The 27,749-nt window shown below is 48.8% G+C and overlaps 1 protein-coding gene across 1 annotated transcript; it reads right to left on the reverse strand.

The window, feature by feature from the left end:
• Positions 1 to 262: 262 nt before the first annotated feature.
• Positions 263 to 26,490, reverse strand: LOC119973152 (caveolin-2-like). The gene is made up of 3 exons (XM_038810768.1): positions 26,162 to 26,490; positions 9,814 to 10,001; positions 263 to 748 (listed from the first exon to the last, which is right to left on the reverse strand). Exons 1-3 carry the CDS (start codon positions 26,303 to 26,305, stop codon positions 598 to 600), a joined length of 483 nt encoding a protein of 160 aa, XP_038666696.1. The 5' UTR covers positions 26,306 to 26,490; the 3' UTR covers positions 263 to 597.
• Between the last annotated feature and the right edge of the window lie 1,259 nt (positions 26,491 to 27,749).

Raw genomic sequence — 27,749 nt, forward strand, 5'->3', positions numbered from 1 at the left:
GCCTTTGTCAGCATAGTAGAGTTGAAAGGGACCATTTGAAAAAGTTGCTAGATGCTTCCATAAACAGCCAGGCGCCCAGCAGCTGGGATTCTGTTACAGTATTTAAAGCAACCAAAGGGTTTGAGGTTACTCCCTGCGATACCTTAAGGACTTTAAAAGTTATAGATAGTTACTTCAGCCAAAATAACAGTGTTAAAAGAATGCTAACAGTGCTGGGTTGAGAGTTTGCGATAGCATTTCCACTTAAAATAAAAATCACAACTTACAAGCATACCTTCAGTTTATTTGAGAATGTACAATGACTTATCGGAGAGCTGCATACATTCCTTAATTTCGGTTGATGGAATTTTCAGCTTGGCTTGCAATAACACGTTTGCAAAAGTTATTTAATACAAAAGAATTCGAAAGCTGCCATGGAAACCGAGCACTTTAAAATGGCCGACACAGCGTGTGCATTGTGCACCTGTTGAAAGAGTGGGGCGTTGAATTTACAGCTTTGTATAAGTCCTGTACAGTGGTGCACCATGGTCAGAATGCTGATGTGGAATCCAGTCTGTCAAATCAATTGGATCTGGCCACTCGCAATGGGGAGGAATTTTAATCTCGTGCAATGTGCAAGTTGATGCTGCTGAAGCATCTCCCCATACTTTCACAGCAAGGAGAAATGATCAGGTCTACAATACTTCCCCAGATGGTTTGAATGGAAGGCATGTTCATCAATATGTTCTTGATGCAGGGCATCACACACCTGAATAAGTGGAAACATTATTAAGAGATTATCAGAATACTAACAGCTTTGTGTTAATTAATAACTTACATTTATATAGTATCTTTCATGCAGTTAATTACGTCAAGGCACTTTAAAGCAGAATTATCGAACAAGATTTGATATCCCATTTGGGGTCGGGCCATAGATTTGTATATTCAAGTCAGTAGTTAGTCTCTCTTGAATACTTCCATGCCAGATCTACCCAGCGCCCGGGATTGATCGGCCTTGCCTTGAAGACCCCGAGGGGGTGCCATTTAGCACTGGCTTCCACGGACATGGACCAGGCATACCGGCACTTGGGGGGGCCTCCCAGTTGATCAGGGGCCCCTGGGCGGTCAGGCACTGGGCAGGGTGGCACCCTTAATGCCACCCAGGCACTGTGGCACTGCCATCTTGACACCCTGCTCTGCAAGTGTGCCAGGTGGCACTGCCAGGCTGGTGGAGACACTGCCAAGGTCCCATGCTGCAAGTGCCAAGATACCCAGGTGGCATCATACCCCTTTCGTGGAAGGGGCCCGGAGGTGCCCTGCCCTTATGAGGTGGGGGGCAGGGGGCTCGATAACCCCCTTAACGGTGAGTTGGGACGTTTTGGGGGGGGGGGGGGGGGGGGGTCCAGAAGCCGCAGTGGTGGGGACGGTCTGGAGATTGGGGCTTCGTGCAGGAAATGGGACTAAGTACGGCCTCAGCCGGGCGTTCCTCGCCGAGGCCTTGAAATGAAGTAAAGTCCTGTTTAATAGCGAGGTCATTCTCAGCGTTGCCAGCACTTAGAACGCGCTCCACACAGGGATCCGTTACATTTCCGTTAAATTGTGCCCTATGTTTTCGGATAATATCGCTGAGGGTCAGCATAAGAGACAGCCAAAGATAGATACTCGGAGACTCCGGGGGTAAAGATGTGGGATTGGGAAGACAAATCATTGCAGGTGGTTCCCTGGTGGCAGTTAGGATTCGAACTGTAGCTAGTCATCGCAGAGGTGTTGGTGTATTCGACTGCTGCAGCCAGGTCAGGAGGAATAATTGACCATGGTCTCAGTCACATTGGATACTCATCTTTGCTTTCAAAGCCCACCATGGCATTGCCCTCTCCCTAGTTCTGTATCTTTCTCCAGCCCCACAATCTTCTGATGTATCTCTAATTCTGGCCCCTTGAGCATCCCCAAATTTAATTGCTCTGGCAATTAAGCTCCGGAATTCTCTCCTTAAACCTCTCTACTTCACAAACACCACCGTCTAGAAGGAGATATGCAGCAGATGCAAGGGAACACCACCACCTGGAGGTTGCCCTCCACGTCACTCGCCACCCTGACATGGAAATATATTGTCGTTCCCTCACTGTCACTGGGTCAAAATCCTGTAACTCCCTCCCTAACAGCACTGTGGGTGCACCTACACCACAGTGCCTGCAGCGGTTCAAGAAGGCAGCTCACCTCCACCTTCTCAAGGGCAATTAGGGATGGGCAACAAATGCTGGTCTAGCCAAGGATGCCCACGTCCCAAAAATTAATTTGAAGGAACTACCTTGTGTTCCTCGTTTAAAATGCTGCTCAAAATGTACCCCTTTGACCAAGTGATTAGGGGTAATGGGAAGGCAGTAAACACTAAGGAATGAGGGCTTGCGTTAGGATAGATGTTGAAATCACACAGAATTATCACATCTCTAACAGGCAGGGCCATTTTAAATGAAGACATCAGATCATCTGTACACATACAGGTTCTAAATATGGCATTCCAAACTCTAATCCCTTGTGTGTGCTCCTGTATTCCGCTGCACATATATTTCCTTATGAGTCTCGGTGTCAGATCTGGTTTGATAATGTGCCTGGGAGGTTTTATGATGTTAAAGCGGCTGTATAAACATAAGTTGCCGTTGTTGTTAAGTCATTTGTGACTTTGATAAGTGTGTTTACAAAAAGCGGAAACATGATGAGAGAGATTCAAAAATGGAGATCCAGGAAAGAACCAGGATGAAACAACAAATTTCAAGGACCAGAAGGAAAAAAACAGTAGAAAGATAAATTAAAACATTGGTCCGAACAGTTTGACCTCTGGACCATGATAAAGACATTTTTCAAGAATTTCCTAATGGATACATTAGTGACTAACTTATGTTTGTAACCCTTAGTATTGGACTCACTCAGGAGTGGAAACTGCGGGTGCAATGCTCCTGAAAAATGGGCATCACCGGTGCGTATGTGCGTGCGTGTGTGTACATGTGAACATGCATGTTGTATATGTGTGCATGTCTCTGTTTGTGCACAAGCATGTGTGTGTGCACATGTGCATGCATGTGTGTGTACATGTATTGCATGTGTGCAAGTGAGTGTGTGTGCATGTGCCTGTGTGTTTATGTATATGTGTGCATATGTATGTGTTTGCATGTGTGTGCACACGTATTGCATTTGTGTGTTCACAGGTGTGAGTGTGTGTGTTAACATGTATATGCATGTGAGTGTGTATGTGTGTGTGCATGTGTCTGTGCACAGCATGTTTGAGTGTGTGCATGTCTGTGCATATGTGTATTGCACATTTGTGTAGGAGAAGTTTATGTGTGTGCATATATGTATATTTGTGTGTCCATGTGTATATGTGTGTACACATGTATTGTGTGGGTGTGCACGTGTGTGCATATATGTCAGTATATGCATGTATTCATTTCTGCATGTGCATTCATGTGCATGTGTGCATCCATGTGTGTGTGTGTGTACGTAAGTGTGTGTATGTGGGCATATGTGCATGTGGGTGTGCGTGCATGTCAATGTGCATGTGGGTGTGCGTGCATGTCAATGTGCATGCGGGTGTGCGTGCATGTCTATGTGTATCTGTGTGCGTGCGTGTGTTTGTGTCCCGGGCTCTCCATGGCTGCTGGCTCAGTTCGTAATGACAGAAGAAAGAGGTGAGAAAGATACCTAAATAAAAACTGTAATGTAAAAGATGTCACTATTGACATGAGAAGAGCAGGAAGATTCTCCCTGGTGTCTTTGCCAATATTGATCTTTCAGTGAATATTACTGAAAAGAGATGATTTGATCATTTATTTTGTTGCTTTTTTGTGGGGCCTTGCTGTGCACAAAAGGATCGTTGTGTTTCCGACATTAACTAAGTATTTAATTGGCTGTGAAACAATTTGGGGCTTGAAAATTGCAACGTAAATGAATATTCTTCCCCAAAAGACTGAATGCTGGGTCGAATGGAAATTTCAAAGCGAGGGATTTGTGTTGGGTTAGAGTATCAAATGCTGGGCAGCACGGTGGCGCAGTGGTTAGCACTGAGACTGCGGCGCTGAGGACCCAGGTTCGAATCCCGGCCCTGGGTCACTGTCCGTGTTGAGTTTGCACATTCTCCCCGTGTCTGCGTGGGTTACAACCCACAACCCAAAAGATGTGCAGGTTAGGTGGATTGGCCACGCTAAATTGCCCCTTAATTGGAAAAATATATAATTGGTTACTCTAAATTTTTTTTTTTTTTAAAGAGTATCAAATGCTGTGGAGGTAATCCAGGTGAATGGGAGGTACAGATTAGCCATGATCTGCGCAGTGACTCAGTGGTTAGCACTGCTGCCTCACAGCGGCAGGGGCCTGGGTTCAATTTGAACTTTGGGTGACTGTGTGCAGTTGGCATATTTTTCCTTTGTCTGCGTGGGTTTCCTCCAGGTGCTCCAGTTTCCTCCCACAGTCCAAAGATATGCAAGTTAGTTGGATTGGCCATGATCAATTGCTCCTTAGGTTCCTACGGTTAGGTGGGGTTACGGGGCTAGTGCGGGGGATTGGGGCTTGGTAGGGTGCTTGTGGTAGTCACCACTGCTGTATATATATCGCAGATGAGGTGTATTACCGTAAGGCTCCTGTACTTCAGGTACGGGGGTAGAGCCCTGCCTGCTGGCTCCGCCCAGTAGGCGGAGTATAAATATGTGAGCTCTCCGAGCTGTAGCCATTTCGGCAGCAGCTGCGGGAGGCTACACATCTCTGCGTAATAAAGCCTCGATTACAATCTATTCTCGTCTCGTCAGATTTGATAGTGCATCAATTTATTACGCAGAGATTTTACAACGATGGACCTCTGCATCAAGCCAGATTGCCTGCAGCTGCACCCTCAAGCAGACAATGCCAAGTCGGCCTTCACACATTGGCTAGCTTGCTTTGAAGCCTACATCTGAACTCCTAATTAGGGACGCTTTCGTTTCAGGCATAGGATCGGCGTACATCCGCCAGCGCCTCTTAGAAGGGGCTACCCTCAACCTCGCGCCGACCAAGAAATTCACGCCGACCTCGCGCCGACCAAGAAACGCGCGATCTCACTCACAGTCGCCTCCTGCAATGTACAGGCGTACGCCCCCAACCACACGGCGCACCCCTCCTGGACATCATGGAGCCCGCCAGTTACCACCCCATCGTGGACCCCACCATCGACTGCCCCCAGCCAACCCCAAGCCTGCGCCATGCGGCAGCCAACCAACCCCGGGGGACCCAAGTGCTACTTCTGCGGACAGACAAAGCACCCCTGGCAGTGCTGCCCGGCGCGGAGCGTGCTCTGCAAGGCCTGCGGGAAGAAAGGACATTTCCCTGCTGTGTGCCAGGCCTGATTGATCGCCGCTGTAACCAGACCATTGTCCCTGCACCCCCCACATGCGACCTGTTGGCACCGCCATCGTCCTCACCTCAGACCTCATGCAGCCCGTGGGCGCCGCCATTGTCCTCACCTCAGACCTCATGCGGCCCGTGGGCGCCGCCATTGTCCTCACCTCAGACCACGTGTGGCCCGTGGGTGCCGCCATTTTCCTCGCCTCAGCACACGTGCAGCCCGTAGACGCTGCCATCTTGCTCGCCTCAGAACATGTGCGGCCCATGGGCACCGCCATCTTTAACGCCGCCCACCACGCGCGCCCCATGGGCGCCGCCATCTTCTCCGCCTCAGGACCCCTGTTCGTCGGGCACCTCATCGGGCCGCTCATCGCCTGCAACCACTGCCGACCAGCCAGAGACCTTCCAACACCAGCCGCGTCTTGCTTCCATCACGATCGACCAGTCCCGACTGCACAACTTCGCAACCGCGTCGACAACAGTGAAGGTTGATGGGCACAAGACATCCCGATACGGTAAGGCGCTGCTCCCTCACGGTACACCACATTAACCAGAAAATCTCCCTGGCCTCTGGATCCCACTCCATGGCGATCTGGGGGTACCGCACCGCCACCCTCACCATCCAAGGCATAGAGTTCAGTGGCTTCCGGCTCTACGTCCTCCCCAACCTCTGCGCTGCCTTGCTGCTTGGCCTGGACTTCCAGTGCAACCTCCAGAGTCTAACCCTGAAATTTGGCGGGCCCCTACCGCCCCTTACTGTCTGCGGTCTCATGACCCTTAAGGTTGACCCGCCTTCTCTGTTTGCAAACCTCACCCTGGATTGCAAACCCATCGCCACCAGGAGCAGACGGTACAGCGCCCAGGACAGGACCTTCATCAGGTCTGAGGCCCAGCAGCTGCTTCGGGAGGGTATTATCGAGGCCAGCAACAGCCCCTGGAGAGCCCAAGTGGGAGTTGTGAAAACTGGGGAGAAAAACAGGATGGTCGTTGACTACAGTCAGACCATCAATCAGTGCACGCAGCTCGACGCATACCCCCTCCCTCGCATATCCTATATGGTCAATCTGATTGCACAGTACCGGGTCTTCTCGACAGTGGACCTGAAATCTGCCTACCACCAGCTCCCCATTCGCAAGGCGAACCGCCCGTACACCACGTTTGAAGCGGACGGCCGCCTTTACCACTTCCTTAGGGTTCCCTTCGGTGTCACTAACGGGGTCTCGGTCTTCCAACGGGAGATGGGCCGAATGGTTGACCGGTACAGACTGCAGGCCACCTTCCTGTACCTGAATAACGTCACCATCTGCGGCCATAACCAGCAGGACCACAACGATAACCTTTCCAAATTCCTCCACACCACCAAACTCCTCAACCTAACGTACAACAAGGAGAAGTGCGTGTTCAGCACTAATCGATTAGCCATCTCGACTATGTGATTCAAAATGGAGTTCTAGGGCCCGACCCCGATCGCATGCGCCCCCTCATGGAACTCCCCCTTCCCCACTGCCCCAAGGCCCTCAAACGATGCCTGGGGTTCTTCTCGTACTACGCCCAGTGGGTCCCTAACTATGCAGACAAGGCCCGCCCACACATTCAATCCACCGCTTTCCCAATGATGGCCGAGGCTCACCAGGCCTTCAACCGTATCAAGGCGGACATCGCCAAGGCCGCGATGCTCGCGGTCGACGAGACGCTCCCCTTCCAAGTCGAGAGCGATGCATCAGACGTCGCTCTGGCCGCCACCCTCAACCAGGCGGGCAGGCCCGTGGCATTCTTTTCATGCACCCTCCATGCCTCCGAAATTCGGCACTCCTCCATCGAGAAGGAGGCCCAAGCCATCGTAGAAGCTGTGCGGCATTGGAGGCATTACCTGGCCGGCAGGAGATTCACTCTCCTCACTGACCAACGGTCGGTTGCCTTCATGTTCAACAACACACAGCGGGCAAGATCAAAAATGATAAAATCTTGAGGTGGAGGATCGAGCTCTCTACCTACAATTACGAGATTTTGTATTGCCCCGGGAAGCTCAACAAGCCCCTCCCGATGCCCTATCCCGAGGTACATGTGCCAGCGCACAAGTGGACCGACTCCGGACCCTGCACGACGATCTCTGTCACCCAGGGGTCACCTGGTTTTTTCACTTCATAAAGGCCCGCAATCTGCCCTACTCCATCGAGGAGGTCAGGACTGTCACTAGAGATTGCCAGGTCTGCGCGGAGTGCAAACCGCACTTCTACCGGCCAGACGGAGCGCACCTAGTGAAGGCCTCCCGCCCCTTTGAACGCCTCAGCATGGACTTCAAAGGGCCCCTCCCCTCCACTGACCGAAACACGTACTTTCTTAATGTGGTCGACAAATACTCCAGAATCCCCTTCGAAGTCTCATGCCCCGATATGACGTCTGCCACTGTCATCAAAGCCCACAACACCATCTTCGCTCTGTTCGGTTTCCCCGCCTACGTCCACAGCGACCGGGGATCATCATTTATGAGCGATGAGCTGCGCCAGTACCTGCTCAACTGGGGCATCGCCTCGAGGAGGACGATCAGTTACAACCCCCGGGGAAATAGGCAGGTGGAACGGGAGAATGGGACGGTCTGGAAGGCCATCCAACTGGCCCTACGGTCCAAGAATCTCGCGGCCTCCCGCTGGCAAGAGGTCCTCCCCGACACCCTTCACTCCATTCAGTCGCTCCTTTGCACTGCGACTAATGAAAACCCCCATGAAAGTCTCTTTGCCTTCCACAGGAAGTCCACCTCCGGGATTTCACTCCCAACGTGGCTGGCAGCTCGAGGACCCGTTCTCCTCCGCAAGCACGTGCGGCTCCACAAGGCGGACCCATTGGTTGAGAGGGTACAGCTACTCCATGCGAACCCACAGTACGCCTACGTGGCGTACCCTGACGGCCGCCAAGACACAGACTCCCTCAGGGACCTGGCACCAGCCGGGTTCCCACACCCCCCCACCCTGCCCCGGTGCCACCCTTCCTCCCCCCAGCGCCCCTCACCACAGCCCCCGTTCCAGGACGATCCATCCTCCCCATCCACCCGGGGATGAAGATGAGGTCGACACACTCCCGGAGTCACTGGTGACCGAGCCGACGCCTGCATTGCCACCGGGACTGCGGCACTCACAACGGAGGATCAAGGCCCCCGATCGTCTGAATTTGTAAACTTTTCCTAAAATGTTAACCTATAGATGTAAATAGTCTTCCACCACCCCCGCTGGACTCTTTTTTAACAGGGGGTGAATGTGGTAGTCACCACTGTTGTATATATATCGCATATGAGGTGCATGAAATGAAACGAAATGAAAATCACTTATTGTCACAAGTAGGCTTCAAATTAAAGGCTACAGGTACGGTGGTAGATCCCTGCCTGCTGGCTCCGCCCAGTAGGCGGAGTATAAATGTGCGGGCTCTCCAAGCTGCAGCCATTTCAGCAGCAGCTGCAGGAGGCTACACATCTCTGCGTAATAAAGCCTCGAATACACTCTACTCTCGTCTCGTCGTAATTGATAGTGCATCAGTGCTCTTTCAGAAGGTTGGTGCAGACTCAATGGGCCGAATGACCTCCTTCTGCACCGTGGAGATTCTATGATTCTGTGATTTGTATAATTGAATTAAATAAATTTGACAGGAGTGTTCAAAATCAAGATGCATCTGGACAGAGTAGATACAGAGAAACTGTTCCTATTGGCAGAAGTCTGGTGAACCTGAGGGCACAGATTTAAGGTGATTGTCAAAAGATCTAAAGGTGAAATGAGCAAAAAATCTTTCAGTGAGCAATTATGGTCTGGGATGCACTGCCTGACAATGTGGTGGATGCAGATTTAATCGGAGCTTTGGAAAGGGAATTCGATAAGGATCTGAAGGGAAGGAAATTTGCCTGGTTAGGTGGAAGGGCTGAATGACGTCCTTCTGCACTGCATCAACTCCATGATTCAGTGGAAGCACCGGGGGGGACATGACAAGCCGAGTTGCTCTTGGTCGGGAAGTGATGGGCTGAATGGCCTCCTTCTGAGCTACAACTATTCTGTAATTCTATTTTATGAATGGTGAGCAGACCAAGGAGCTGAAAAGCCACCCCTCCTTGTTCACAATGTTCCTAATCACCCCCTCCGCCAATTCACACTCCAGGATTCTCCTGTGTCCGTTCGATGCATACACAACCCTGTGCAGAGCCTTGGGATGACTTGCTGCACCAGAGGCGCAATGCAAATGCAGGGTGACACTATAATGCCAAAGCTCACAGCGAGGAATGTACTGTGGGCTGACTGCCTACCACGGAGCCACTCCTCGGCAGACGTGAACACCTTCAGAAGAGGAGAGAAGGAAATAGGAAAAAGTTGTCCTGAAGGAAACATTTTAAGGGTTGAATCAGTGATCAATACCCACCTCTGTAACCAGCTGTTGGACAGGAAATTCTAAAACGTCACGTTAAGAACGCTCAATTTTATTTATACTCACCAGATATGCAGACAACTTAGTATAGCGAAAAGGACTCCAGAGATTAAAGACACTGGAACAGCAAATATAAGTGTGATGATTCTATAGCACCATAGTTTAGACACTTCAAACAATGCATCACTCCAAATCCAGATTTTGTCAAAACTGTGCACCGAATCAGGCTCTGCAATCACATCTTCAAAGTTTACCTTTAAAGAAACAAACATAAAGCAGGGTTCATTGAAAATCTACTCAATGCAAAGGAGAAATTCATGCACTGGTCACTGATTCCATTCCCCTCCCTCACTCATGCACAGACTGAAACAAGATGGTTGTACTCTCATTGTCTTATCCTGGGCTGTGCCTCTGATACCCTCTCCATCACCAAAACTGCCTGTTTCCACCTCAGTAACAATGCCTATTTCCACCCAGCCCACTTACCATTTAAAACTCTCCTGTTATCTCCAGGTTCAACAATTACAATTCACCCCTGGCTGCTCTCCCATTGTTTTACCTGCATGAAACTGCAACTCATCCAAAACTCTTCTGTCCACTTATTGTCCTGCACCAAATCCTCTTGACCGACCACCCGTCTTCTCTGACCTGGCTTCTGGGTCCTCAACAACTCAAATTTAACGTTTTTAATTCTTGTGTTTAAATCATTCCAACACCAAACCCTTTCCTTATCCTGTAATCTCTTCCATGCCAACAACCCCTCCAACCTCCCCTTCCTCTGGCACTGCTCTCTGGCTCTCACTGTCCCTCTATTTGCCCTAACCATTGGGGGCCAAAGCTTCCGCTTGTAAAAGCTCTTGCCCCATGATTTCCTCCCTAAGCCCCCCTGCGTCACCATCTCTCTCTTCATCGCTTTCACCAAACGTTTAGCCCACCCCTCCTATCATCTCCTCATGGGCAGCAACCATTTTGCATTTTGACCCTCAGCCTCTGAGCAGTGCCCTTTTTGGACAGTAAAGGTGTGACATGAACGTAAACTGTTGTGTTTGTCTTATAAAAGGTGATGTACCATCGATTGTACACGAGGCGAGTGATTTACCAAAGTCTTGGCTTTAATTGACTAGAACACAGCTCTGCGATCGTCTACAGTTGAAAGGGACGATCGTCAGGCGTCTGAGCATTTATACCTCGTTAATAGAGGCGTGGTTAACTCAGCCTCTCGGCCAATCGGTCGAGAGGCACATGACCGACCAGGGCCAATGGTAAGCCGACGTTCTGGCCCAATGGCAGACGAGTATGCAGATCATATCATCACAAAAGGATGTAGAGGCAATGAAGAGGGTGTAGAGAAGATTTACAAGGCTTTACAAAGAAATATGCAGGAATACATATCAGGAAAGAATTGTTTCGCTTTTCCCTTAAAAAAAGTGTGAGGGGGGACGGCTGAACAGAAGTCTGTATAACAAGGAAAGGTTTCGAGAGAGCAGATACAGTGAGAATGTTTCCTCTTTTGGGGAGGAGCATAACTAGACGCCGCCAATCTAAGACAGTCACTGAGAAATCCAATTCAGAAGAAACATCTTCACCTAAAGAGTGATAAATATGTGGAATGCATTAACACAAGGACTGGTTAAAGCTACTAGCATTTAAGGGGAATTTATGAAATGAAATGAAAATGAAATGAAAATCGCTTATTGTCACGAGTAGGCTTCAATGAAGTTACTGTGAAAAGCAGGGCCGGCTCAAGGCACCGGCAACGCGGGCAGTCGCCCGGGGCGCCATGTGCTAGGGGGCGCCAGAGACTCGGGTCCCGCGCATGCGCAGTTGGGCCGGTGCCAACCAGCGCATGCGCGGTGGCCGCCCTCCCCCAGGGCGGCCCCCCCCCCCCTCGGTCCGCCCCCCCCGGTCAGCCCTCTCGGTCCGCTCCCCTGCTCGGTCCGCTCCCCGCTCGGTCCACTCCCCCCGCCCCCCCCCCGGGTCCCCCCCCCGGGTCCGCCCCCCCCGGGTCCGCCCCCCCCCCCCGCCCCCCTCGCCCCCGCCCCCCCCCTCGCCCCCCCCCCTCGGCCCCCCCTGGCCCCACCCCCCTCGGCCCTGCCCCCCCCTTCGGCCCCGCCCCCCCCTTGGCCCCCCCCCCTTGGCCCCACCCCCCCAAGGGCGCCGACTGCCCGGGGCGCCAGCAACCCTAGGGCCGGCGCTGGTGAAAAGCCCCTAGTCGCCACATTCCGACGCCTGTTCGGGGAGGCTGTTACGGGATTCTAGGCAAGCATTTGAGGGAATAGGGTGTATGACCCTCTCGGGGGCCAAGGACTATGCTCTATAAGATTCCCGCCTTTACAACAGAGTATGAACTCCCCCGGTAATTCAGGGGGCGGTTTCACTTTAACAAGGGGAACCTCTCAGCATAGAAACACCGACCTGGGTGCAGGTCGAGGAGGGTGGCCCTTCAGGGAGAGGAGTTGTGTGCTCTGTAATTATTGTGTACATCGTAATAAATCCTTGTTGATTCCTATCCTATCATGTGTTCCTGCATCTCTTCCATTGGATTCTACAAAAGGAGTAGCAAGTTATAATGGTACATTTAGGTGAAAAAGATAGGGGGCAGGTTTGAGTGGGCATGAGCACCACCATGGAGAGGCTGGGCCGAATGGCCTGTTTCTGGGTCATGTATCCTATGCAATCCTGTGTAATCCTATGAAAGAGACGACAGGCATAAATTATATTTTGAGAGCTGCAGCACTGATTTCTCGGCATGGCAAGCTTCCATTTCCACAGGGGGGAATCTATCCTGTACAATCCATAAATTATCAGTCACTGTGAGCGTGCTCAGATGGCATTCCTGTGTCTGCTATTTTAGTGGGAAGCATTACCCCATTTGAAATAAATGCTTTGTGGCCTGCATTAAAATAGTACTCAGAGAAGTGACACGCGAGCCCGTAAGGTAGCCATCCTGTAATTTCACCAACTCCGGCCTCCAGGCGAAGTTTTCAGCTTCCATCATTCCTCGCGACAGAAAAAGCTGAATATTCTCTGTGGAACTATGGATCAAGTCTGGTGTCGCCTCGCTCGATTGTCGTGTTATGATCAGTGTTTATACTTCTGTCACAACCCTGATGATATTTTGATCTTCCAGTTAGAAAGAATTTCTGCTAAGCATGGAGCAGGAGTGAGGGAGTGGGGGATGGTGTTGGAGTGAGCTTGGGGACACAAGAGGGGCAGAAGTGGGCTGGGCTAGAGGAAGTGACAATGGGTCCTTCTGGGGGCCTCGGATGGTATGAAAGGACAATTTCTTTCAATACAACAACAACAACTTTCATTTACGTGGTACCATTAACATAGTAAAACCTCAGGTGATTCACAGAAGTGTTATTGGCCAAAATTATTGACACTGAGTCACAAGGAGATTTTGGGGACACGTGAACAAAGCTCGGTCAATTAAATAAGTTTTAAGCAGGCACCTTAAAGCAAAAGAGCAGCAGAGAGAATTCTGGAGGCATGGCCACCAATTGTGGAGGAAATTGGAGATGCACTAGAGATCAGAATAGGAGGAACCACAGGCATCTCGGAGGGTTGTAAGGATGGAGGGGGCTTTGTAACTTTTTAACATTCATGCTAATGATGTGAACGTTGCTGGCAAGGTCAGGATATTTTGTCCATCCTTACTTGCCCTGACTGAGTGACTTGTTTGACCACTTCAGGGGATGGTTCAGTGTTGACCACATTGGCGTGGATCTGCTGTCATACATGGGCCAGGGTAGGTACAGTTGGCAGGCTTCCTCCACTAGAGAACACAGGGGAACCAATTTAATTTTCACTTCAGGGTCACTTGTACTCACATCATCTTTTATTCCCAGATTTTCTTTAAATTGGAGGCAATTTTGCAAAGCCCTTTTTCTTCTTCAGCAGTCCCTCAGGTTCGAGGATGACTTGCTTCACTCAGTTTCGATGAGATCCAAGTTGGCTGATAAGTCCGATGTGCGATCTGCAGACTCTGCCGCACGTGTCGTTTGGAGATTTGTGTGCTCCCTCCAACACCTCGGCTTTGCCTCTGTTTGCTCCCAAAGAAATCTCTTGGCGTTCGGAGTGAACCATCTCCATTTTGATCATTCACAAGTCAGAGACTCCCATGGGTCTGTTGGGATCTTTGACCTGTCATGTTAGAGTACCTTTAAGAAATGAGTGTTTATAAATGGGTGTGTATATACATATCTGTAGTGAGAGTAACTTTAAGAAATGGGTGTTTACTACTGCAGTAATGTCAGAGAGTGGGTGGAGCTGGGCTGTCTGTCAGCTTTTTACTTTTGTTTTAGGCTGTTTCCTGGAGGGTGTGTTTTAGTTTTGTTTTCAGAGCTGGATAACTGCAGTCACAGCCAGAAGTTGTTTGAATCTCTCTCTGTAATCTAAAGACTGTAAATCGATCCTGGTGATTTAAAAATAATAACAGTAATGACTTTAACCTGATGTGCTTCTGCTAAAAGGTGTTTTAAGTCTTATGGATGTCAAAAGGAAAGCTTAAAGAATTACTTAGCGTTGTAGTCTTTGGGAGTTGTATTTGAATTAATGGTTGCTAAGATGTTCATTGTATGTTTTAAAAAGGTAAACTTGCGTTCAAAGAATAAACATTATTTTGCTTTAAAATATACTTTTCCATTTCTGCTGTACCACACCTGCAGAGTGGGCCGTGTGCTCCCTATACCACAATGTATTAAAAGTCGTGGGCCAGGTGAACTCCATGATACACTTTTGGATTCTCTAAACCCTGGCCCATAACAAATTGGGGGCTTGAGGGGGGTAATAGTCTATCTATTGCATTGGCTTAGTGAACTTAAAGACAGTGAGGGGTGAGCATATTGTGGTTGCTTATCAGGTGTGGTAGTCTAGTTTAAGTGGGGTGTGTGTTGTGAACAATGGCTCTTTCAGAGACTCTGAAGTTTTGGGGATGGAGACGGTCACACGCAGTACCTTACGGACAGAGACTAAAAGCAGACTGTTCGATTTGGCAAAAACATTGCAGTTAACATTACAAAAATGCGAAAATATGAGGTAATTATGGCGGTGGCTAAGCATTTAAAGTTGCCTGAGATACAGTTTGACTCATTGGAAATGGCAAAAATTCTGTTACAAATTAAACAAATGGAACATGATAAAGAATTAAAGCAGCTTGAATATGAGAAGGAGGGAAAAGAAAGAGAGAGAGTGAAAGAGGTAGAGAGGAAAAAGAAAGAGAGAGGAGAAAAAGAAAGAGAGAGAGAAAGAGATAGCGAGGAAAAAGAAAGAGAGAGAGAGGAAAAAGAAAGCGAGAGAGAGAGGGAAAAGAAAAGGAGAGAGAAGAAAGAAGAAAAGAAAGAAAAGCCCGAGCAGAACAAAAAGAAAGCGAAAGGGAGATACAGATCAGGGAAAAAGATAAAGAGAGAGAGTTTGAACTTCAGAAAATGGCCATGAAACATAACAGTCAGTTAAAATTGGCAGACGTAAAGTGAGAAAGAGCGTCAAAGTCGAAGGCTTGGTGGGAATCTATTTAAATATGTCAAAGCATTGCCAAGGTTTGACGAGAAGGGGGTAGAAGCCTTTTTCATTTCATTTGAGAAGGTGGCTCAATAAATGAAATGGCCACAGGACATGTGGGTATTACTGACTCAAACAAAGCTGGTAGGTAGAGCGAGTGAAGTGTTTGCATCACTATCGGAGGAGGTATCTGGGACTTATGAGGAGGTGAGAAAATCCACCTTAGGTGCATATGAACTGGTGCCTGAAGCCTACAGACAAAGGTTTAGAAATTTAAGGAAAGAATATGGTCAAACATACATGGAGTTTGAAAGGTTCAAACAGAGTAATTTTGATAGGTGGGTAAGGGCTTTGAAAATAGACCAAATGTATGAAGCTCTCAGAATTATACTTTTGGAGGAGTTTAAAAATTCAATTCCTGATGTTGTGAGAGCTTATGTGGAAGAACAGAGGGTTAAAACTGTGAGATTAGCAGCAGAAATGGCAGATGATTATGAATTAGTTGACAAATCAAAGCTTGGTTTCCGATATCAGTTTCAGCCTGTGAGGGATAGAAATGGGGACATGAGAAATACTCAAGTGGTAAAGGTAAAGATGATCTGATGGGAGACAATAAAGAGAGTATACCTCAGATTAAAAAATAAATCAAGGAGGGTGGAAGAGACATGAAAAGTTTCAAATGTTTTCACTGTAATAAACTAGGCCATGTAAAGTCACAGTGTTGGTGGTTGAAGAAAAGCACTGGGAAGGCTGATGTGGCAAAACAGGATAAGACAGTCGGGTTTGTTAAAGTGGTAAAGGAAAGCCCAAGGGAAGCGAAGGAGGTGCAAAAGATTGTACAGCCTGTTCAAGAAGTGATTGATAAGAAGGTGCCAGATCTCTTCAACAAATTTACTTGTGTGAGTTTAATTTACTCATGTGAATCAGGAGGAGCAGGTAAAGAAGTCACAATTTTAAGAGATACGGGAGCTAATCAATCTTTAATGGTAAGAGATGAAGAGTTAAGTAGTTTGGGAAGTATATTGCCAGAAAAAATGGTAATATGTGGAATTCAGGGTGAGAGGAGTAGTGTTCAATTATATAAGGTAAGGTTGCAAAGTCCAGTAAAGAGTGGTGAAGTGGTAGTAGGAGTAATAGAGAAACTATTTTGTCCAGGAATACAGTTTATCTTGGGTAATGATATAACTGGTTCACAGGTGGGAGTGATGCCTACTGTGGTTGATAAGCCAGTGCAAAATCAGACAACTGAAGTGTTGGAGGACAAATATCCTGGGATTTTTCCAGATTGTGTAGTAATGAGGTCGCAAAGTCACAGGTTAAGACAAGAGAAGAAATCAAAAAGTGAAGATGAAGTTGAAGTGCAATTATCAGAAACTATTTTTGATCAGGTGGTTGAAAAAGAATAAGAACAGGTGGAGATGAGGCGGATATTTTTAGTTCAGGAAAATTGGTGGAGTTACAACAGAAAGATGTAGAAATAAACCCGATGTATCAGAAAGCATACACGGAAGAGGAATCTGCGTGTATACCAGAGCGTTATTACCGTTAAAGTGATGTCTGGATGAGAAAATGGAGATCTTTACATATGCAGGCGGATGAAAAGTGGGCAGAAGTTCATCAAGTAGTATTACCGATAGGGTATAGAAAGGAGGTGTTGTGAGTTGCACATGAGGTACCAGTGGGAGGTCATATGGGAATCAGGAAAACACAAGCTAAAATACAAAAACATTTTTATTGGCCTGGACTACATAAAGATGTTGTTGAATTTTGTCAATCATGTCATACATGTCAAGTGATAGGGAAACCTCAAGCAGTGATAAAACCAGTGCCCTTAATACCCATTCCAGCATTTGAGGAACCTTTTACAAGGGTCCTAATTGATTGCGTAGGACCGCTTCCTAAAACGAAAAGTGGAAATCAATATCTTTTGACGATACTGGATGTGTCTACTAGGTTTCCAGAGGCCATTCCAGTACATACTATGACAGCTACAAAGATTGTGGAGGAGTTACTAAAATTCTTTAGTAGATATGGACTACCCATAGAAATACAATCGGGTCAAGGATCAAATTTTACCTCAAGGTTATTCAAAGAAGTTATGGATAGCTTCGGAATAAAACAATTTAAATCAACTGCATACCATCCAGAATCATAGGGAGCGTTAGAAAGGTGGCATCAGACATTAAAGACAATGTTGAGGGCCGATTGTCACGATTATCCAGAGGATTGGGATAAAGGAACTCCATTCATACTTTTGCAATTAGGGATGCACCTAATGAGTCAACCAAATTTAGTCCTTTTGAACTAATCTTTGGTCATGAGGTAAGAGGACCACTTAAATTGATTAAGGAAAAATTGGTGAGTGAGAAATCAGAAATTACATTATTGGATTACGTGTCAAATTTTAGGGAACGATTAAATAGAGCAGGTGAATTGGCTAGACAACATTTAAAGGTTGCACAAAATGTGATGAAACGGACAAGAAATCCAAAGTTCGTAGTATTGCCTGATAAAGTTTTCGTGTTGTTGCCAGTGATAGGTGAACCTTTAAAAGCAAGGTTTTGTGGACCTTCTCAGCTGGAAGGAAATTAATGAGGTGAATTATGTGGCAAAAACACCAGAAAGAAGGGTGATTCACCAAGTGTGTCATGTTAATATGCTTAAAAGGTACTTTGAAAGGGAAGGAGAAAAAAACTCAAAGTGTCAAACCAAATCCAGATGACTATGAATTTGACATACCTCAAATTAAATTGGAAAACGAGGTTTTTCTTAAAAATCGGGATAAATTGTTGAGTTACCTTCCAGAGGAAAAATGGACTGACCTGAAAGAGTTATTGATATCACATGGGCAACTTTGTAGAGATAAATTGGGAAGTACTAAAATGGCTATACATGATGTAGATGTGGGAAATGCCGTTCCAATCAAACAATATCCATACAGACTTAACCCTTTAAAATTGACACAGGTTAACAAAGAGATTGAGAGTATGCTTAAAAATGGCATAGTTTAAGTGGGTTGCAGCCAATGGAGATCACCCATAGTGATGGTCCCTAGAACCGACGGTACCCAACGATTGTGTGTGGACTATAGAAAGGTTAATGCAGTTACAAGAATGGACTCTTATCCTATCCCACGTTTGGAGGATTGCATTGAGAAAGTGGGACAATCAGCTTTTATTTCCAAACTTGATTTACTTAAAGGTTTCTGGCAGGTACCTTTATCCGAAAGAGCGAAGGAGATTTCAGCTTTTGTGACTCCAGATGGTATATATCAATTCAAAGTTATGTCATTAGGCATGAAAAACGCCCCAGCCACATTTCAAAGGCCCAGCCACATTAACCAACAAAGTTGTTTCAGGTTTACCCAAATGTGCGGTATACATCGGCGATCTGGTAATTTTCAGCCAGACATGGAAAGAACATTTAGAACATCTGATGGAGTTATTCGATCGATGTTAGGAGGCGGGTTTGGTGATAAACCTAGCCAAAAGTGAATTTGGAAAAGCCCAAGTCACTTTCCTTGGCCATACAATCGGACAGGGTCAAATGGTCATACGGGATGTGAAACCAACAGTTATTGAGGAGTTTTCAATACCCTCAAGACGAAGGGAAATAATGCGATTTCTTAACATGAGTGGATTTGATCAAACACTTGTGCAAAGGTTTTGTAGCTTGGTTGCTCCACTGATGGACTTGCTGAAGAAACGTTGAAAATTTCAACGGACAGCGGAGTTTCAACAGGCATTTGACTGCATGAAAGCTGTGATAACCAATGCTCATGTGTTGGAGAATTACAAGGGACTCTGTGATCAGATTGAACTAAAGTATCTGACTTTAAAGGGAAATGCCGAGGCATGGTGAAATGGATGGATCGTGCAGAGACCTTCTTGTTCGAAGAGACTGTCAATTGAGAAGGATTTTAGTTGGAGGAATGATAAAAAATGAACTGTATTATTATACCTGTTTGTGTGTGTTGTTTTTTTGAAACTAAAGAGTATATTTACTGTGTGCATTTCTTAAAGGATGGTGAAAAGGTGAAAAATTAAACCATCTTGAAGTTGATGGTTCATTTTTTTTTCTGGGGGGGAGGTGTCATGTGAGAGTACCTTTATGAAATGTGTGTTTATAAATGGATGTGTATATAAATATCTGTAGTGAGGGTACCTTTAAGAAATGGGTGTTTACTACTGCAGTGATGTCAGAGAGTGGGTGGAGCTGGGCTGTCTGTCGGCTTTTGACTTTCGTTTTAGGCTGTTTGCTGCAGGGTGTGTTTTAGTTTCTTTTTCAGATCTAAATAGCTACAGTCACAGCCAGAAGGAGTATGACTCTCTCTCTGTAATCTAAAGATTGTAAATTGATCCTGGGATTTTAAACTATTAACAATAATGACTTTAACCTGATGTGCTTCTGGTAAAAGGTGTTTTAAGCCTTATGGTTGTTAAAAGTAAAGCTTAAAGGATTATTTAGTGTTGTACTTGGGGGTTGTATTCGAATTGATGGTTGCTAAGACGTTCACTGTATTTTTTTAGAAAGGTTAACTTGAGTTCATAGAAAAAACATTGTTTTGCTTTAAAAAATACTTTTCCATTTCTGCTGTACCACACCTGTAGAGTGGGCCGTGTGCTCCCCATACCACAATCTATTAAAAGGTGTAGGTCAGGTGAATGCCATGATACACTTTGGGGTTCTCTTAAACCCTGGCCCACAACAGACCCCTTTGGGGATGTTTTGAGGACATTCCCTAAAGTGTTTTCGCTGTCCTCCTGGGAGTCTCCTGCCACGACTGAGTTCCAAGTAAAGCGGTTGCTTCGGGAGTTTGATGCCAGGCATACGAAGGACATGTCCCACCTAGCGTAGCTGGTTTTGAGTGATTAGTGGTTGGCTAGGTAGAGAATGCTGCTGTTGGACCGCCTTTCTGGCCTCTTGGAGGATCTTGCAAAGGCACCATTGGTGGTACTTCTCCGGTGGTTTGAGGTTCCTGGTAAGTTATCCAAGTCTCCAAAGCTTCTAGGAGTGTGAGGATCACTGTTGCCCGGTAAGCCATTATCTTAGTCTCAGAATTGGGTTCCAGTCCATCAAAAATCTTTTCCTCAGTCAGCCGAAGGCTGAGCATTGGAGACCATGATGAATTGTATTGCCTTCGCTGAGAGGAGACTCAAGAAATGGAAGGTGGCCCACATTTGGAAAAGCTCAACGCTGAGGTATAAGTTAAAACTCCCTGGATTATTAGTCCTCCAGATGACTGGCACAATAAATAATTACTACACTGCCAGACCTCACTTTATTTGATATCTTTACTGAAGTAAGTAGCTTCACGGGTGAGAAATGAGCCCTGTACAGCAGTGCAAGGAGAGGAGAAGGCGATTTAAGTTGAATAGAGAGATTTTTGAGGAGGTTTCTCAAGATGGAGATAAAAGTTGGCGGGATAAGGGATTTAGAGAGCGAGAATTTCCGATTATCGGGTCATCACCTCATTGTGGAATGGTTCAATCTTACTTCCCCACTTGATACCGATTAAAGAAAAAGTATTGCCCCTGGAGTTGATCAGGTTCATTTTATAACTCCAATTGCACGCAGTCTAATGGAACATAAAACTGATAAACCCTGCTATACACAACACAATTTCAACATCTGTGCCCAGGGTCTTCCTCCTATCAATGGCATCCATGTCAGAAATTGCTTGCACATCTTATCTGAGAGAGGGGGTCCCTCAGAGCTGCAATAGCGGATTAACCTTGACTCCTGTGTTCAAATCCAGAAGTGGGACATCACCCCGGCACCTTCTGACTTGCAGGGTGGGGTGGTTTGCGGGGGGAGGGGGGGGGGGTCAAGGTGAGAGTACTACCCAACGAGCCACAGCTTGTATTTGCAGTTCAAGGTAAACAACGTCATACTCAGATAGGTCCTGCATAAACAAAAGCTGGAACCCCCTCATTGGCAAACACTTGGTTCACATTGCACCACTTAAAAATGCCACATCGGACCAAATACACAAAGCTGCGTTCAGTGGGATTTCATTGTTTGTTTGCAAACACACAATACAACCTCAAACTCGTCACCTGATGGCACCACCAAGTTACAGGGGATGCGTTGTTCCTGCAGATTCTCTTCTCCCCTCTTAACAAAAATATATTTGCCCAATGTTCAGAAGGGATTATTTATTCACTGTGATGATCGGAATACCTTGCCCCTTGAAGAGGCTTGCGATGATCGGAATACATTGCCCCTTTAAGAGGCTTGGAACCCTGGGGGACTCCGCCTCTGGCTACGCCCCCTGGGAAACAGTACTTAAGATGAGACTCCATTTTGCGAGCACACTTCTCATGGAGGCTGCCATTGTTCACTGCTTATCAAAGCCTTTGATTACTGACCTAACTTTCGTGTCGTAATTGAGAGTGCCTCAATTTAATAAGCAGTGCACATCAAGATGGACAGCGGTCTGAAACCAGAGAAACTCAACCTGGATGGCAGGACGCCTGAAGCCTCGGAAATCTTTAAACATTGGCTCCGGTGTTTTGAGGATTATCTGGACTCCTCACCGTCTGACGTCGACAGCGCTCGCAAGCTGCGCTTCTTACATAGCCGGGTGAGCCACCGAATCTCCGCCATGATTGAAACCGCTACGACCTATGAGGCGGCGATCGAAATATTGAAGAAACGCTTCATAAAGACTACCAATGAGGTACATGCCAGGCATTTGCTCTCGACCTGCAGCCAGCGCTCCGGGGAAATGCTGGACGAGTTCGTGGAAAGACTCACCGCGCCCGCGAGGAACTGCGACCACAAAGCAGTGACGGCAGAAGAACACAGGGACTTACACATCCGCGATGCCCTTGTGTCTGGCATCAGGTCCTCGTACATCCGGCAGCGGCTCCTAGAAGACGGGGCGAAGGATCTCCAAGGCACGGCAACGCTCGGCTTTTCTCTCGAAACGGCCCACCGTAACCTCCGTACGTACTCCGCGGTCCTTACGAATCCCTCTCGATCCCCTCCAGACTCGGCCACGCTACAGGCCTGTGCCACGCGTCGATCCACTCACTCCGGGGGCTCCCCATGCTATTTCTGTGGGCAAGGCCAGCACCCACGCCAGCGTTGCCCGGCCCGCTCTGCGACCTGCAACGACTGCAGGAAGAAAGGGCACTTCGCAAAAGTCTGCCTAGCTGGGCCCAAAGGCCACAAACAAAAGTCTCACCGGGCCCAGAAATCAAGCTCCCGGCCTCACAGACCCCGCAACGTGGCTGCACTGCGGCCAGACACGCCCACTTCTGACGCGTCATCGACTTCGTGCGAGTCATGGGAGTGGCCATCTTGGCGGCGGCCATCTTCGAAACCCGACACGTGCGACCGGCGGCGGCGGCCATCTTGTGACTCCGGGCGGCCATTTTGTGAGTCCGACTCTGACGGCCCGCACCTAGGAGCGATCACGCTTGATCAATCACGGCCGAAACACCTGCGAAACTCGAATCAACGACCAAGACACTCCCTGCCTGTTCGACTCCGGGAGCACGGAGAGCTTTATCCACCCAGACACGGTAAGGCGCTGCTCCCTGCGCACCCATCCCGCCTCCCAAACTATCGCCCTCGCCTCAGGGTCCCATTTGGTTCAAATCACAGGGTATTGTGTCGCTGACCTCACAATTCAAGGCGCGAAATACTCCCGTTTTAAACTGTACATTTTTCCTCAACTCTGCGCCCTCCTGCTGCTCGGTCTGGACTTTCAGTGCAGCCACCGGAGCCTGACACTGAAGTTCGGCGGACCCCTGCCCCCACTCACAGTCTGCAGCCTGGCGACAATCAAAGTTGCGCCACCCCGCCTATTTGCGAACCTCACTCCCAACTGTAAGCCCATCGCCACCAAGAGTCGCCGGTACAGTACCCAAGACTTGACTTTCATCAAGTCGGAGGTTCAGCGGCTACTAAAAGAGGGGGTCATAGAGGCCAGCAACAGCCCTTGGAGGGCCCAGGTATTAGTAGTCCGCTCCGGGGAAAAGCAACGCATGGTTGTGGATTATAGCCAGACAATAAACCGCTTCACACAACTCGATGCGTACCCACTTCCCCGAATAGCTGAAATGGTGACCCAAATTGCCCAGTATCGGGTATTCTCCACGGTTGACCTCAAATCGGCCTACCACCAACTCCCTATTCGCTCAGAGGACCGCCCCTACACGGCTTTTGAAGCAGCCGGTCGGCTGTTTCACTTCCTCAGGGTCCCCTTTGGTGTTACAAACGGAGTCTCCATTTTCCAGAGGGCGATGGATCAAATGGTGGACCAGTACGGCTTACGGGCGACCTTCCCGTACTTGGACAACGTCACCATCTGCGGCCATGACCAGCAGGACCACGACGCAAACCTGAGGAAGTTCCTCCAGACTGCCCGGGCCCTCAACCTCACCTACAACAAAGAGAAATGCGTGTTCCACACAACCCGGCTCGCCATCCTCGGCTACGTCGTGGAGAACGGGGTCCTAGGCCCGGACCCCGACCGCATGCGTCCCCTTAAGGAACTCCCCCTCCCCCGTAGCCTCAAGGCACTCAAACGGTGCTTGGGGCTTTTCTCCTATTACGCCCAGTGGGTCCCCAGATATGGGGACAAAGCCCGGCCACTCATTAAGACCACGATTTTTCCTCTGACGGATGAGGCCCAGTCGGCTTTCAACCGTATCAAGGCCGGCATCATCAAGGCCGCCATGCACGCGGTGGACGAAGCCATCCCCTTTCAAATAGAAAGCGATGCATCAGACGTCGCCCTGGCTGCTACCCTCAACAAAGCGGGCAGACCAGTAGCGTTCTTCTCCCGAACCCTCAACGCCTCGGAAATTCGACACTCTGCAGTCGAGAAGGAGGCACAAGCCATAGTGGAGGCCGTGCGACACTGGAGGCACTACCTAGCCGGTAGGAGGTTCACCCTCATCACCGACCAACAGTCGGTCGCCTTTATGTTCGATAACGCACAATGGGGCAAAATAAAGAACGACAAGATTCTGAGGTGGAGAATAGAGCTCTCCACCTATACGTACGATATTAAATATCGCCTGGGGAAGCTCAACGAGTCCCCAGATGCCCTGTCCCGCGGCACGTGCACCAACGCGCAATTGGACCGCCTGAGAGCCATCCACGATGACCTCTGCCACCCGGGGGTCACCCGGCTTGCCCACTTCATCAAGTCCCGCAACCTGACCTACTCCACAGGGGAGGTCAAGACCATGACTAAGGCATGCCAGATCTGTGCAGAATGCAAACCGCAGTTCTATCGACCAGACAAGGCCCGCCTGATAAAAGCCTCTGGGCCCTTTGAGCGACTAAGCGTGGACTTCAAAGGGCCTCTCCCGTCCAACAACCGCAACATCTATTTCCTCACCGTCATCGATGAATTCTCTCGCTTCCCTTTTGCTGTCCCCTGCCCCGATACTACCTCGGCCTCCGTGATCAAGGCACTGCGCAGCATCTTCGCTCTGTTTGGTTTCCCCGCTTATATCCACAGCGACCGGGGTACATCGTTCATGAGCGATGAGCTGCGTCGATATCTGCTCAGCAAGGGCATCGCCTCGAGCAGGACGACGAGCTATAACCCGCGGGGAAACGGGCAAGTGGAGAGGGAGAACGCGACAGTTTGGAAGGCTGTCCTCCTAGCCCTACGGTCAAGGACTCTCCCTATCGCCCGCTGGCAGGAGGTCCTACCCGGTGCCCTGCACTCCATTAGGTCGCTCCTCTATACGGCCACGAACGAGACCCCTCACAATCGTTTGTTTGTCTTCCCCAGGAAGTCCACCTCTGGAGTCTCGCTTCCACCCTGGCTGACGACTCCGGGTCCAGTCCTACTCCGGAGGCATGTGAGGAGCCATAAAACGGATCCCATAGTCAAGAGGGTCCACCTGCTGCACGCAAACCCTCGTTATGCCTATGTCGAGCACCCCGATGGCAGGCAGGATACTGTATCCCTGCGAGACCTGGCACCCACTGGCTCTCCCACCGACTCCACCGATCCTCCCACCGACCCCCCCCCCCCTTCTACCGACGCTCCCGGCCCTACACCGAAAGCCGACTTCGACAGCGCCCCCTCCATAGCGCCCCCTGCCCCCCAGCCGACACCGACCACCCTAATCACTCCTGATACCCCCCCTCTCCAAGGCGGACAAAGCTTCAGTCAACCGTGCTCCCGGATAGAACACCATCGGAACCGACCGCATCCACGGCGCCACCACCGGAGCAGCGAAAGTCAGCACAGACTATCAGACCACCACAAAGACTGAACTTATAATTTAAAAACACTTCATCCCCGACGGACTATGTGTTTTTTTTAAACAGGGGGTGAATGTGATGATCGGAATACCTTGCCCCTTTAAGAGGCTTGCGATGATCGGAATACATTGCCCCTTTAAGAGGCTTGGAACCCTGGGGGACTCCGCCTCTGGCTACGCCCCCTGGGAAACAGTACTTAAGATGAGACTCCATTTTGCGAGCACACTTCTCATGGAGGCTGCCATTGTTCACTGCTTATTAAAGCCTTTGATTACTGACCTAACTTTCGTGTCGTAATTGAGAGTGCCTCATTCACACATCAAGAGAATCAGACTCAGAGACCAGCTGGCATAATGTCAGAAACATTACATATTAAGCGTAGTGCCCAGTGAATGGAGAGCACCATGGATTAGCTATCGGCACCTCTGTGCTCGATTCTCTTACCTGCCTTCTCTTCAAGCTAGACTTCACACTAGGGGGCAGAGTGTCTGAAAATGTATCTTTGTATCCTTCATTCACGAGCGTTACAGACATGCTTTCTTAGTAAGCGTTCAGTTAACATCGGCACTACAGGTTACTGCAAGAGTCACTGACTGTATTGCTTAAAGTACTTTAAGTCTTGCTTGCAACCTTACTTGCTGCTGCCATGACAGGGTCATGTGTCACTTACCTTTAGGTGGGCATTGATGCCTTTGGGGTCGCGGTCTTCCAACGGCGAGGACTGCCCCTTGGGCACTGGTTCATTTTGATCTGCTTCCCCTTCCCCCTCGCCAAGGTCAATTTTGGTTTCGTTCAAATGCTCGCCTGTGTGCATGCTTGCACATCCGACCACGGAGCTTCGGCTGTCGGGCGGGAGGGCTACGCGGCAGTAGTGGCAGGGGTAGTGGCAGAGTTCTGATAGAAGTTGCAGATGTTGCAGATCTCGCCCATGTAAACCTATAGCTGCCTCAGACAGCCTGTGCTATGTGATCGGCCTGTCACTGGCCTCAGCTGTTCCCGAAAGCAGCACAGAACATTCTGCCTCTGACATACCAGGGAAAGGAATGCCCCAGTCGCCTGTGCGCCAATGGCAGATAGCTTTTGAGTTTTCGGTCTAATGCTGAATAAATACTGATTGTTTGAACCTGAGGTGACAGATTTCTCTCACTAAATATAGGCACTTTCCTTCACGTGTTAATGAAACTAGGAGCACTTCATGGCAGAGTGCAATATTCCAACAATTAACTGTCCTGTAATATTACACCTCGGCTGACAGCTTTCCCATAGTTTCTCCCTCCCATCCCCGCCACCAATCCAATTCTATTTATTGCCCCCTTGCCCTATTTATTACTATTGAAGGGGCACTGTCTTTAAAGGGGCATTGGGTTTAAAGGGTCACTATGTCTCGGCTGAGGAGACAAAAGCTGATTTCCATCATCGTGAACAAGCACCAGCATTGCTGCTTTGACATCACAACCTGTAAAATGAGATTCCATGTCAAATGTATTAATTCATTATTCAAAGGGTTAGGAACTAATGCCGTGACTTCGGAGCTCCTCAAAGTCATATTAGGGGAGGGGGTACTCCAAAGTTGTGTTGGGGAGCCCGTCTCAGATTTTCACAGGTAAGGTTTGCAATGGCAATTGCCCAGAAGTGCAAGCCTGGACAATTGTCTTACCCGGTGACCCATCCAAAAATGCGATTTAAATAGCAAACTTCCGATAATTCCAACTGGGTTGCATCAATACTTACCCAGAAAACGTTAAAGGGATTAAAACTGCATCTAACTTCTGGGTAACTATTATATAGACCCAGACCAACCCCTCACAGGATTCATCCACACCCCTAAATCCCATGGGGCTTCCCCACATGGGAGTCTCCAACCACCCCACCCCACCCCCCATCCATGACTACCCAGCGCAGGACTTCCCCAACCCTCCAGGGAAGCCCCCCACCTCCCAACCCCCCAGGGGTCTCCCCCCACTGCTGAACACACCCACATCCTGCCCAGCTCCCTGCATGGTATTTCCTCCAGCCCCATGGGGACTCACCACTCCCCCCCCCCCCATCCCACAATCCCCAGAACCCCACACCCAACATAACCCAAGGCCATACTCTCTCACTCGGAGGACTGACATCCAACCACACTATGTCGGCCTGACCCAACCCGATACAAGGCCTGACCGCCATCCCCTCCAACGCCCCCAGACCAAGTCTGGGCAGCACGGTAGCATTGTGGATAGCACAATTGCTTCACAGCTCCAGGGTCCCAGGTTCGA

Source organism: Scyliorhinus canicula, chromosome 11, assembly GCF_902713615.1.
Source record: "Scyliorhinus canicula chromosome 11, sScyCan1.1, whole genome shotgun sequence".
In the NCBI taxonomy this organism is placed as follows: Eukaryota; Metazoa; Chordata; class Chondrichthyes; order Carcharhiniformes; family Scyliorhinidae; genus Scyliorhinus; species Scyliorhinus canicula.

Bases quoted from the DNA above. Each gene is read 5' to 3' on its own strand.
- LOC119973152 (XM_038810768.1), bottom strand. From the start codon at position 26,305: ATGCACACAGGCGAGCATTTGAACGAAACCAAAATTGACCTTGGCGAG. The intron at 10,002-26,161 runs GTAAGTGACACA...GTTTCTTTAAAG, and splicing joins GCATCAATGCCCACCTAAAG to GTAAACTTTGAAGATGTGAT. The intron at 749-9,813 runs GTGAGTATAAAT...CCACTTATTCAG, and splicing joins CTAAGTTGTCTGCATATCTG to GTGTGTGATGCCCTGCATCA.